The sequence below is a fragment of the Pholcus phalangioides genome, unplaced genomic scaffold, assembly GCF_987345545.1.
Source record: "Pholcus phalangioides strain wild (caught in Gottingen) unplaced genomic scaffold, Ppha-v1.0 ptg000007l_1, whole genome shotgun sequence".
Classification (NCBI taxonomy): Eukaryota; Metazoa; Arthropoda; class Arachnida; order Araneae; family Pholcidae; genus Pholcus; species Pholcus phalangioides.
In genome coordinates this window covers 15,788,307-15,800,442 of record NW_028301600.1, presented here as the reverse complement: position 1 = coordinate 15,800,442, position 12,136 = coordinate 15,788,307, and the positions used below count along the sequence as shown (strand labels likewise).

General features: G+C 35.7%; 3 protein-coding genes across 3 annotated transcripts; all 3 read right to left on the bottom strand.

Annotated features, from left to right (window-relative positions):
* Positions 1–1,654: 1,654 nt before the first annotated feature.
* Positions 1,655–2,095, bottom strand: LOC149084975 (uncharacterized). Its single transcript, XM_089233832.1, has one exon. The coding sequence runs from the start codon at positions 2,093–2,095 to the stop codon at positions 1,655–1,657; it is 441 nt and encodes a 146-aa protein (XP_089089958.1).
* Positions 2,096–2,850: 755 nt separating this feature from the next.
* LOC149084974 (uncharacterized) lies at positions 2,851–3,666 on the bottom strand. Its single transcript, XM_089233830.1, has one exon. The coding sequence runs from the start codon at positions 3,664–3,666 to the stop codon at positions 2,851–2,853; it is 816 nt and encodes a 271-aa protein (XP_089089956.1).
* A 105-nt stretch (positions 3,667–3,771) lies between these two features.
* On the bottom strand, positions 3,772–5,040 carry LOC149084973 (uncharacterized). The gene has a single exon (XM_089233829.1). It carries the CDS (start codon positions 5,038–5,040, stop codon positions 3,772–3,774), a length of 1,269 nt encoding a protein of 422 aa, XP_089089955.1.
* Between the last annotated feature and the right edge of the window lie 7,096 nt (positions 5,041–12,136).

The following is a 12,136-nucleotide window of genomic DNA, read 5'->3' as shown; positions in this document are numbered from 1 at the left end:
CCTGTTTATCTTGAGCCCAACAAAAGAAAATTCCATGTTTTCAACTGTAATTCGCTGAAATATTCGAATTCAAAAATTGGAGAAAAGTTGGAAAAGAGAGAACAGCACATAAATGAGGGAAAGGAGCATTGTCCGTTAGTATATGGTGTTCTTTCACAAATTTTCTCTGCTTTTCAATTTAAATATCTCAGTGAATGTTGCACTTGAAAACAGAATTTTTTGTTGGCCTCAGGAGAGACAGGACAACAGGTTTTTTTAATTTGAAGTTACCAGACAGGGAGAGGGCCGTTTAAAATTTAGTTTTTTTATTTTATGGCACAGTATTTTCAATCTCGAAAGTGGTACAGAGTGATTTATTAATCCCATTTTGAGCATTTATAAACTAGAACTATACCTCTACAACGATCGGTTGACGAGATAAAGGCCGGATTAGGACTTATAGAACACTCTGTATGGTCTCTTGGTGGTCCTATATGGTCCCTATGTGGTCTCTTGGTGGTCCTATATGGTCCCTATGTGGTCTCTTGGTGGTCCTATATAGTCCCTATGTGGTCTCTTGGCTTAAATTACTGGAACACCGATGATCCTAGAAGCGTGCTGCCAATTAGAAAAAATATTCAAATAGCCTCTAAACTTCAGATGTATATATGTACGTCATTCATATTGTAAGCGGTGGTTAAACCCCTTACAATATGAATTAAAGTAAAAAAATTAACTTTTTATACGCACACTGGTCAATACCATGAACTCAAACACACACCTGTGCTTTTAAACTCAACAAATTTTAGTTCTTTAAGAAGGGTGATTCAATAATGCGCGCAATAACACGCAGGGGACGAACATCAGACAACCTGCGACTGGAGAGTTGTGACATACACTTTTACACATTTTTCTCCTTAGAGAGGGAGAGAGACATAATAATAATAAGAAATACACAAGAAAAGAAAAGCGAATGCTGACATCAACTCCATCTTGTGTTGGGAGCAAAAGATAAAAAGTTAGGCGTTTCCATCCCGCCCGGCGTTGTAATGCTAATTACAACCAATATATGTTTAACACAGTACAAAAGAAATTAAAAAATGCTTGAAATCAAAACTTGTACACAATACATATTGAAAAAGTAATTATAAAGAATCATGAGCATAATGGTAATAATACATTTGCAAGATAAATGCATCTTACTTGTGTAGGCATATCCTATCTTAGGCATCAAAATGAACTGAAACAAATCTAAACACATAACTGCTGTAATCAAACACGCGTTGCAATTGATTCAAAATGCAACAAATATACGTACAGTCAATTCAAATTAATATCCATTCTGAAAAGCTTATAAAAAAACATCATTTTCATATACAATGAAATTATGCAGCTAAAATGCACAAATGAAAATACTAAAATATATCCGATTAAATATGATAAACACAAACACTAGATGATAAATTACATGAAGACCAAGTCACTTCATTTCTCTTGAAGCGGGAGCAAACAAATTTTTGCTATGGATCGTTTGATTAGTCCATTTTTAGTTCGTAAAGTCACAACGCGAACCTTGTGATCTGGACCTGGAATGATTTCTTCGATTCTTCCAAGTAACCAGTTACACGGCGGCACGTTATCCTCCTTGACAATCATCATGGCACCTGGTTGCACATTAGATTTTAAAGAAGTGCCACTTATTTCGATGCTGGAGCGAACTTAGGTAGTCCATCTGCCAGCGCTTCCAGATGGCCTGAACAAATCGTGTTGTAAGCTGCCATCGAGATAGTCGGTTATCACCAAGGTGGCACAGGTCAGGCTCAACAACGGTGTTAAGCGATCGTCCAATCAAAAAGTGAGCTGGTGTTAGGACCTCAAAGTCATTGATGTCTGGCGATAGAGGTGTAAGTGGTCTGGAGTTCAAAATTCCTTCAATTTGGGTCATAACAGTCTGGAACTCTTCCAACGTGAGTTTGGAAGACCCAACAGTTCTTTTGAAATGGTGCTTGAAGGACTTGACACCAGTTTCCCACAAGCCTCCAAAATTTGGAGCTCTTGGAGGTAGGAAATTCCATGTGATTTCCTCGAAGGCAAAAAAAATTAGCCACAGATTCATCAGGTTTCACAATCATCTGATGAAGACGTTTCAACTCTGTGTTAGCACCGACGAAATTAGTGCCATTGTCACTGAATATTGATGAGCATTTCCCACGTCTAGCGAAAAACCTCTTTAGACATGCAATAAATGCGTCTGCTGTCAAATCTGATACGAATTCTAGGTAGATTGCTTTAGTCACAAAACACACGAATAAAGCAACATAGATTTTATGCAATTGACCCCTTCTCTGACCCTTGAATTTTACGTAGAATGGGAAACAAAAATCTACTCCACAAACGTTGAATGGAAAGGTTCTGTTTACTCTTTCCTTAGGCAAGTTGCCCATTATTTGCTCAAGAGTGGTCGGTTGTGCACGGAAGCATGTTACACACTCACGAACTATTTTTCTTGCAAGGTTTCTTGCACCAACAACCCAAAAAGTTTGGCGAACGAGATGCAGTAAGGTTTGAGAACCTACATGCAGGTGTTTACGGTGATAGTATTCGAAAATCAGTCTCGTTAGTCGGTGTTTGGCTGGTAGAATTATCTGGTGTTTTTGATTGTACGAAATGTCTGCTTCATTTATGCGACCACCAACGTGAAGCAATCCTTTCTGATCGATGAAGGGATTGAGATTTTTCAATTTGCTTTTAGTGGAGACTTGAGCCCCTTGCTTCAAGTTCCTCAATTCCTCACTGAATTCCCTTTGAACTATCGGGACTATTTTTATTCTTGCCACGTCAAGTTTTTGGGCAGTGAGTGGACCTGATTTTTTATGTCTTAGATCTGGCATTAGAACAAAATCTAAGAACGTAAGCAACTATTTTAATGATGGTTGTGTATCTGCTGGCTTTCGTTATTATGGGTGTTATAACATCATCAACACTTGCTACCAATGAATGTTCAACGGATTTCTTGAATTCACTAGCAAATGTCTCATCCTCTGCTGCCAACGTAGGCGGATCCAAATCAAAACAAAGTTCTGATCTCAAATAATCAGGACCGCTCCACCACAATTCGTTGTGAATTAGTTTGTCAGGAGGCAAGCCACGTGACACCAGATCTGCTGGATTGTCTTCGGATCTAACGTGGTACCACTTATACCCACTAGTTATTTCCTGAATAACTGCCACTCTATTGGCTACAAACGTTTTCAACAAATGAGGTGAGGTGTTGATCCATGCCAGAACAATTTTTGAATCTGACCACAAAATAATTTTCTTAAGGTCTAATCTTAGAGATTCTACGACTTTACTGATCAACTTGGACAGCAGCAGTGCTGCACACAATTCCAAACGAGGTATAATAGTCACCTTGAGTGGAGCCACTCTTGACTTACTACACAAAAGCTTAACATTGTACACATTTTCAGAAAGACACCGCACGTAAACTGCTGCGCCATAAGCCTCAGAAGAAGCATCGGCGAATCCATGTATTTCAATTGATCGACCTTCACCAGATAAGCAATAACGATCAATGCATACATCATTAACAACATGCAGGGCAGTAATAAACTTGCACCATTCGGTTGCTTCCTTTTTTGGAAGCGTATTATTCCAGTCCAATTTCAACAGCCACAAACGCTGCATGAATATTTTTGCCTTAACTATGATAGGCCCTAGCAATCCCAATGGGTCAAACAGTCTCGCTATATCCGAGAGAACGGTGCGTTTGGTGTAATCGGAAGATAGGTTTCAGCTTACCTTGAACGTGAAATAGTCCTTTTGGGGATTCGAAGCCAAGCCCAACGTTTTCACAGTGACATTGTCCTTGGCATCAAAACTATATCCATTCTTGCCACGGTTGACTGCGTTTAGCAGTGTCGAATTGGAATACCACTTGTGAAGTGTCATTCCACAAGTTTGGAGCATCTGTATCAATTGACGCTGAAGCTCTAGAGCGTCATGTAGCTCATGTGCACCAGACAAGATGCCATCCACATAAAAGTCCGAGAGTGCAATCTTGGACGCATAAGGAAATCGAGATTGTTCGTCTAGCGCAAGTTGTTTCAGCACACGTGTAGCTAAATACGGAGCACAAGCTGTACCGTAGGTGACAGTCAATAATCTAAACACCTTAACAGGATCGTTCAGATTTTCTTTCCACACGATTCTCTGCAAATCGCAATGGCCGGATTCAACCAGAATTTGCCGATACATTTTTACAATGTCGGCGGTGAAAGCATATCTATGTTGACGAAATCTCATCATAATTGAGAATAAATCCTGTTGAATAGTTCCACCATTCATGAGCAAATGGTTAAGAGACACCCCTGAAGAAGAGACGGCGGATGCATCAAAGACAACGCGAAGTTTTGTACTCGCACTATCAGGTCGGTGAACGCCATGATGTGGCATATAGTAGGTGTTGTGATGAACTGCAACAGAGGTGAGTTCTTCCATGTGTCCCAAATCCTCATACTCCTTCATGAAGGACACGTAAAGCTTTTTCATATCTTCATCCTTGTCTAATCGTTTGCACGTTGCGTTCAATCTTCTACTAGCCATGGCCAAAGAATCTCCCAATTGTGTTTGATCTGATTTAAGAGGTAGTTGCACTACATATTTACCTGCCTCATTTCTGGAATGAGTCTCACAAAAATGCTTTTCACAAAGAAATGCCTCAGTACTTTCAATAAGCTTGTTTTCGTTTACGGATTCTAAGTCCCAGAATCTTTTCAAGGTGTTATCTAAATGTTCTAATTCATTCGATAAGTGACAATATCGCACATTACTTTCGGTTTGGTTTTGCACCGCACCGCAAACTATCCAACCAAAAACAGTTTCTTGCAACGATATTTTAGATGTGGTAATCCGATGTTCGCATAAAATCTCAAAGAATATTTCGGCACCCAATAAAATGTCGATTCTATTCGGAACATTAAAGTCGGGATCTGCTAGCCGTATATTCTCTGGAGGGGAAACTTCAGATTTGTTGATATATCTGGAAGGACTGAAACCCATCACTTTCGGAACTATTAGCAACTCCAATGAGAGCCTAAACTTGTCATCTGAAGATGAAATTACCACATACAGTTTCTGGTTTATGTTCACTGGTAAGCCGCTCAACCCAGACACAGTGACGAAAGTTTTATTTCTTTTCAGCCCAAGTCTCTTTGCGCGCATTCGGTAGTGACAAAGCTTGACTGCGATGCACTATCCAACAGCGCTCTACATGGCTGTAAACAACCTCGTGAATCCCTCACGTATACCACTGCAGTAGCCAGAAGAACGTAGTTATTTGTTACTTGTCGAGGAGTGCTGTTTATGAGGGTCGATGTGTGACCGACTTCCTCCATCTCATCGGATTGTTTATCAGCAAGCGGGAGTACGTTTGATGCTTGCGGAGGCGACTTTCCTTCTTTTTTTGTTTTGTCTTCTAACGAGTCATTTCTTTTAACTCTGTGAAGGAGGGTGTGATGTTTGTAACCACATATGTTACAGCCCTTGGACATACATTCATTTACTGTATGGGAGTCATTTAAACAATTGAAACACAGGTGTTTCTTTTTCACTATATTTTGCCTCTCATTTATGCTTAGCTTATGAAATTCCAAACAATTATAGATGGAGTGTTCTATTTTGCATACAGGACATGATTTCCCGAAGTTAGAGGATTTTACAGCAAAGGTCCTCGATTTATTTATAGGTGAATTGCGAGGCTCACGGACGGGAATAGTTCGCGTGACACCTTCCAAAAACTGACATCTGCTTTCCAAAAATGAAATCAAACTGTCCCAACTAGGAATTTCTGTAGATTCTAGGGTCATTTCAAATTGTTTTCTTGTTTCTCTGTCCAATTTTCTGAGAATTAAATTGGATAATATTACTTCACTCAGGGCATCTGCCTTAAGATTTGCAATGTTTAATGCTCTCAGTTGCTTTAGAACGTTGTCTAGCAAGGCTCTCAAATCTTTAGCCGACTCTTGGGTGATTTTAGGGATTGAAATTAATGCATTGATATGCGTATCAACAATCAAACGTTTGTTTTCAAACCGTTTCTCTAGTGCAGAGAATAACGAATCGAAGGTGTCTTCAATGCTTTGGACTTGTCTAGCTTCACCTTTTAAGGCAGCTTGTAAATAATACAGTTTTTGCACATCGGAAAGGCTATTATTTTCGGTTATCAGAGAATTAAACTGATTTTTGAACAGAGTCCACTCTTCATATTTACCACTAAATTGTGGCAGGGGAATTTCTGGCAGTTTTACGTTTTGCTTAGAGGCATTAGTTTCGATTTTACTGGGAACGAAACTCAACAAATTCAAACGGATTTCAATGTCCTCTAATTTTTCTTCAATTTCACAGAGCTTTACATTTAGAACTCGAACTCATCATCTTTTAACACTTCATAATATTTCAATTTCAACTCTTCAAAATTGTTTTTTGTCGTGTTTAATGTTTCTTTTCTGCATTTAATTACTGCCTCACTAGCACTTTCATTATCTGACAAGAATTTATCAAGTCTGGTGATTTGGGCCTTGACGTTGCCCTTACGTCGACTCAACACAGTTAAATTCGCCATCGTGCGAATCGAAATATGAATTTGGTGAAATTCTACTTACAGTTTCTTGTGTAGAAAAGTTGAGTATCCAAAGTTGAGCTGATTCACTAATCAACTATCAATCTATAGGTTCACTGATGCTCGATTCACTAATCAAATATCAATCTATAGGTTCACTGGTGCTCCTGCGATGACGGACCAAAACCCATGGTCAATACCATGAACTCAAACACACACCTGTGTTTTTAAACTCAACAAATTTTAATTCTTTAAGAAGGGTGATTCAATAATGCGCGCAATAACACGCAGGGGACTAACATCAGACAACCTGCCACTGGAGAGTTGTGACATACACTCTTACACATTTCTCCCCTTAGAGAGGGAGAGAGACGTAATAATAATAAGAAATACACAAGAAAAGAAAAGCGGAAGTTGACATCAACTCCATCTTGTGTTGGGAGCAAAAGAAAAAAAGTTAGGCGTTTTCACACACACTGCCCTAAAAACCGAATTCGAAAGTTGTTGCCCTGTCTCTCTTGAGGCCAACAAAAACATTTCATGTTTCTAAGTGCAATATTCGCTAAGGTATTTTTTTTTTAATTCAAAAATCGGTGAAAAGTTGGTAAAAAATGATAATGAGCTTGTCCTTTAGTTCATGCTGTTGTTTCACATCTTTTTTATGTGATTTTGGAATTAAAAATTATCGCGGTGAATATTGCACTTAGAAACATGGAATTTTTTTTGTGTCCGTATAAAAAGTTATATATATTTTTAATTTTATTAACTGTACAACCCCCTTTCAATATGAATGACGTATATGCAGTCTAAACGTTATTTGGACACTTTTTCTAATTGGAAGTATGTATTTAAGAATCAACGCTTCGCCAGTAATTTGCGATCAAGGGACTTGATCCGGTCACCCTGTAGTTTCCTTAAAGTAATTAATATTGCAGCTTCTCTAAAAATGCATTTCCTCCAATGATACAAATTGACATGACATATAAAAAATTATTTGACATGACATACATAAATCACTGATCATTATCTATCTCATTATAGTTTTATTATAAATTTTTCAAGTAAGGATTTGAATGTTATAATGGTGAATGGCATTAATGTTATAATGGTGAATGGCATTAATGTTATAATGGTGAATGGCATTAATGTTATAATGGTGAATGGCATTAATGTTATAATGGTGAATGGCATTAATGTTATAATGGTGAATGGCATTAATGTTATAATGGTGAATGGCATTAATGTTATAATGGTGAATGGCATTAATGTTATAATGGTGAATGGCATTAATGTTATAATGGTGAATGGCATTAATGTTATAATGGTGAATGGCATTAATGTTATAATGGTGAATGGCATTAATGTTATTAATGTCTTACCAATGGGGTTTATTACCGTATTTGCAACCTACCTCTCATATTCGACCACATATTCCATGACGAAAAATCATAGGTGGAGTAGACTTGGAAGTCTAGGGTGGCCACGATCATTATTGCTGGGGGCACGATGATGATGATACCAATTCATATATACATATATACATTAGATCAGTCGACTCCACCTTTGACTATGGGGGGGGGGTGGTATCTCTCCCCCATGTGAAAAATGTTTTTGCATAGATCGAATTTTCCATCTCCCCGAATTGGAATGGTACCAAGATAAAAATTTATCGGCTTCGCATGTGGAACTGTACCCAACAAAATATATTTATTGCATCATCAGTTAGGATACAACACATTTGGTTTAACAACAAAGTTTAGTCACAGTAAGCAAAACACCAACTATCCATTCAGCTACAAATACAGAGGCCGCAACAGCCAACGTGTCCAAAAAGGTGGTGGAAAAAAATGCCCATAGTAAACTTCATAAATGTACATCGCGCGATAAGGTAGTATGGTGAAAGCATTGTTAAATTATTTTTGTCACTAAGAAATAATGAATGTAAGTATAGTTTGTTAAAGAAAACCTGCTGTTGGAACCAATAGCTCAAATAATGATCAGAAATTTAATTAAAATACGAAGTATTTTTATTTTGTCAGAAACCGCACAAAACCACCTCAAATGCGGCCACCCCTGTTCTATCTCATGACACTTTTACTTTCTTTAAAATGTGATATACGCGAATGTGTCGCCCTCTGTGAGACAACAATTCATTCATTTTTATTAGCTAATCTATGTCTTATCCGGGATAAAAAAAGTGCATAAAAAATTATCTATAGATAAAAGAATGATTCATGTTTAACTAATAATTCAATAATTTGATTTGCTTCAAATCTACGATGGAGTATATTCCAATTAGGAAGAACGATACGTATAAATGACATCTTCAGTCGGGATTAACTTCACTGCAGAATAAGACTTACTGCAGTGAAACCAACTTATGAAACAATCGTGTTAAAAAATATTCGAAAAATAAAATTGTCAAATAATTCAAATTTCTAATTAAAATGAAAATATTTTCTATAAACAAACACGCTCCTACTTTTAAAGATAATTAAGAACTCGAATAGAAAACATTTTCAATTTTAAATCCCACGTAAATACCGAAATGCGTTATTCAAATTTGGTTATTTGTTGTATTCGCTTATTCTGAATTCATTAAAAACCGAAATGAAAAGAAATTTGAGGGAAAAAATTAATTTAAAAATTTACTATACGCATCTGAAATTATACAATTGAACATGGAATTCGTATAAAAGAAAGAGTATTTTATAAAAAAAAAATACAATAAGTGAATGAAATTGATTGAAATTTCTAAAAAACAAGGTTTTACGTCATAAACGTCGTCTCATTCTATCAAATCAGTTTTACTTCCGGTCTCTACTATTATTTTTCCAAGAAATTTCAAAAATGAAATCAAAGATCAATGCACCGTGAATGGGATAGAAATTTAATTTCTCTTAGTTATATATATATATTTGCATAGAGAAAAAGAGATAAAATCTCATATATATGTATTTATTATCTATTAATCTTAACTCCATCATTATGTATCATCACTTTTTCCGGAAAATTCAGCTCCCAATTAAATCCAAACTCCTTTCAATTCAATTTCCGCAAAAGGTATTCAGAATATTACTTTTGAAATTTTTTCTTTCATCTTTTTAATTATATCAAACTGCATTTTCACCGGTGATTTCGTGTTTTGAGGCTCTTTCATCGATGCTCTATTGAATTCAGATCTCAAAAACGTAAATTTCAAACATGCTGAGTTTTGAATAGCGATTAATAATAATACTTTTTTCATACATAAACATCTTTTTGCTTGATCTTTTCAAGCATAATGTCGTGAAATGTTTTTCGTAAAGCTGAAATGAGAAATCTTACAAAATCCAAAGCTTTTTCAGTTATTTTAAATAAAAGTGAACTTCTAACATTTGTTTGAGAATTTACAAGTCCTTTGAAAAAATATTTAATAATAATTTATTGATTAATCGTTAATTCCATTTGATTCGAATCATTTGCTGGTTCATAATCAACGCTTCTTTTAACGATTTTGATTTCCCCGGTAGATTACTAAATACTATTTTCCAGGAGTTTTATGTACTGAAATTAATGTTGTAAATTTAACAACAGTACTTCATAAGAGGTGAAATTCTCTTTGGCATTTAGTAATGGAAGTCAGTGAAGAAATGATTTGAATGAAAATTGATTCTTCTTAGGTAGTAATTTTCTTATAATTACTAGAATTTAAGAATAATATAAATACTAATTTCCTGTTTAAACTTTCTAATGCAGTATTTGAGCAGTTATGTTATACTATGGCATACTGTTTTTATACCATAGTTACTGTGTCTTTCATTTTTTACTTTACGTAAACTCCGGCCGTATTCAGGATGAATTTAGTATAGAGTAACTGAATATTTGGAAGCATGGCAGCTGAGTGGTTCGCAAAGATACAGAAATTGTCACCCGGTATATTCTACTTATACAAGGTTTGAAGTCTTTTCCTTATGCAGCCTATATTTTTTGAACCGTTGCAACGGTTTTATTTTCGTTATTTGAACCTATGCAGCGGTTCTATTTTCAAATGGTTCAAAACGGTCCGTACAAACGCATTGGTATGAAACATACTTTCAATTAGAATAAATATTCAAATAACGTTCCCATTTTATATATCTTATTCGTTTTAGTAAGGTAGTATATGTGCCGCGATACGAAATTATATTTTTTATACATTCCTTCTGTTCTCTAATTGTCACTCACTAAAGTTATAGCCGTCTTTTCTGAGCCGAACGAGTTCCATAATGTTAAGTGTACATCAGGTATATCTGAATTCACTCAGATATACCTGATTGAAAAATAAGAGGGCATCTTAGAATTTAAAAAAGTTTGAATAAACTAAAACTGAAAAAAAAAAAGAGTTATTGGAATTTTTTTCTCAGTTTGTCCCTTAATATATGCTATACTTTCTCTCATTTTCAGTTATTTTTGAACTCAAATATCTTGGGTAATATTGCACTTAGAATTGTGGAATTGTTTTTTGTTAAGCTCAGAAAAGACGGGCTTTTTTATTAGAAGTTGAAGAGCAGGGAAGCCATATAAAAAATTAAATTTGTGTTTCAGTACATATACCTGGTATATGTACTGATAATTATATTATTGGATAATTTTCAAAATTAAAAGTATGTTTCTAATATACCAATGGTTCAGATGATAAAGGGTGTTCCCTATATATGCCGGATGCCGGTTTTCGTAAAAAATGTCTGTTGCTTTTGTTACCGTTTGTCTGGTTCAGGGAGTGCACAACCTCCGATCTGCCAAGGGGTTACATCCGACCCGCGAGAGGTTTTCCGGAAGAAAATGATCAGCGGTAAAAAGCCTACTATATTTCTTTCATAAAAATACGGGGATACAAACGGGACATCGCCAATTATCACCAAAAATCCGCTATTTCTATTTTTTTAAATCAATACTTATATGTCGCGGTAAATCGAGAAGCTATCCATACTTAGAATACGATAACCATAAATATTTTTATGGGCATTGTATAATGTTTTATCATGTATACACACAGGGTGAATCCGACCGAAAAAAATAAAATTTATGTTTTCGGCACATGCATACTTAAAACTGATTTTCTCAAAATTCTCAATTCTCGTCGAATATTGAACTGTTTTGTTTTTAATTTCATTACAATATGCCCCCACGGTGCCAAATTTTCTGTAAGTTTCGTAAAATTTGGTTGAAAACCCTGCATGTTACAAACAAAAAACATGCCACAAAATTGGAATTTTTAGAAGAAACATCTATATCTTTATGAATATAAAGTGCTATTTCCACAAAAATGCATACGAGTGTTGCACAAAGGAAGTAAAATATTTTGTGAAAGTTAAAAATCATTTGAAGCTTTTTGTGATATTTTTGTTGATGAAAAACGTATTGTTCTTATTTCCTTTTTTGTTGGTCCTCTAAAATAATTCGAATAATTCGATAACTGAAACTTCACTGGAAAGTGTGGTTTGAAGTTTTATGTTTACCTGTCAGAAATTGCAGAACGATTCGTCCAGTATTTTTTAGAGATTCAAAAAAAAGTCT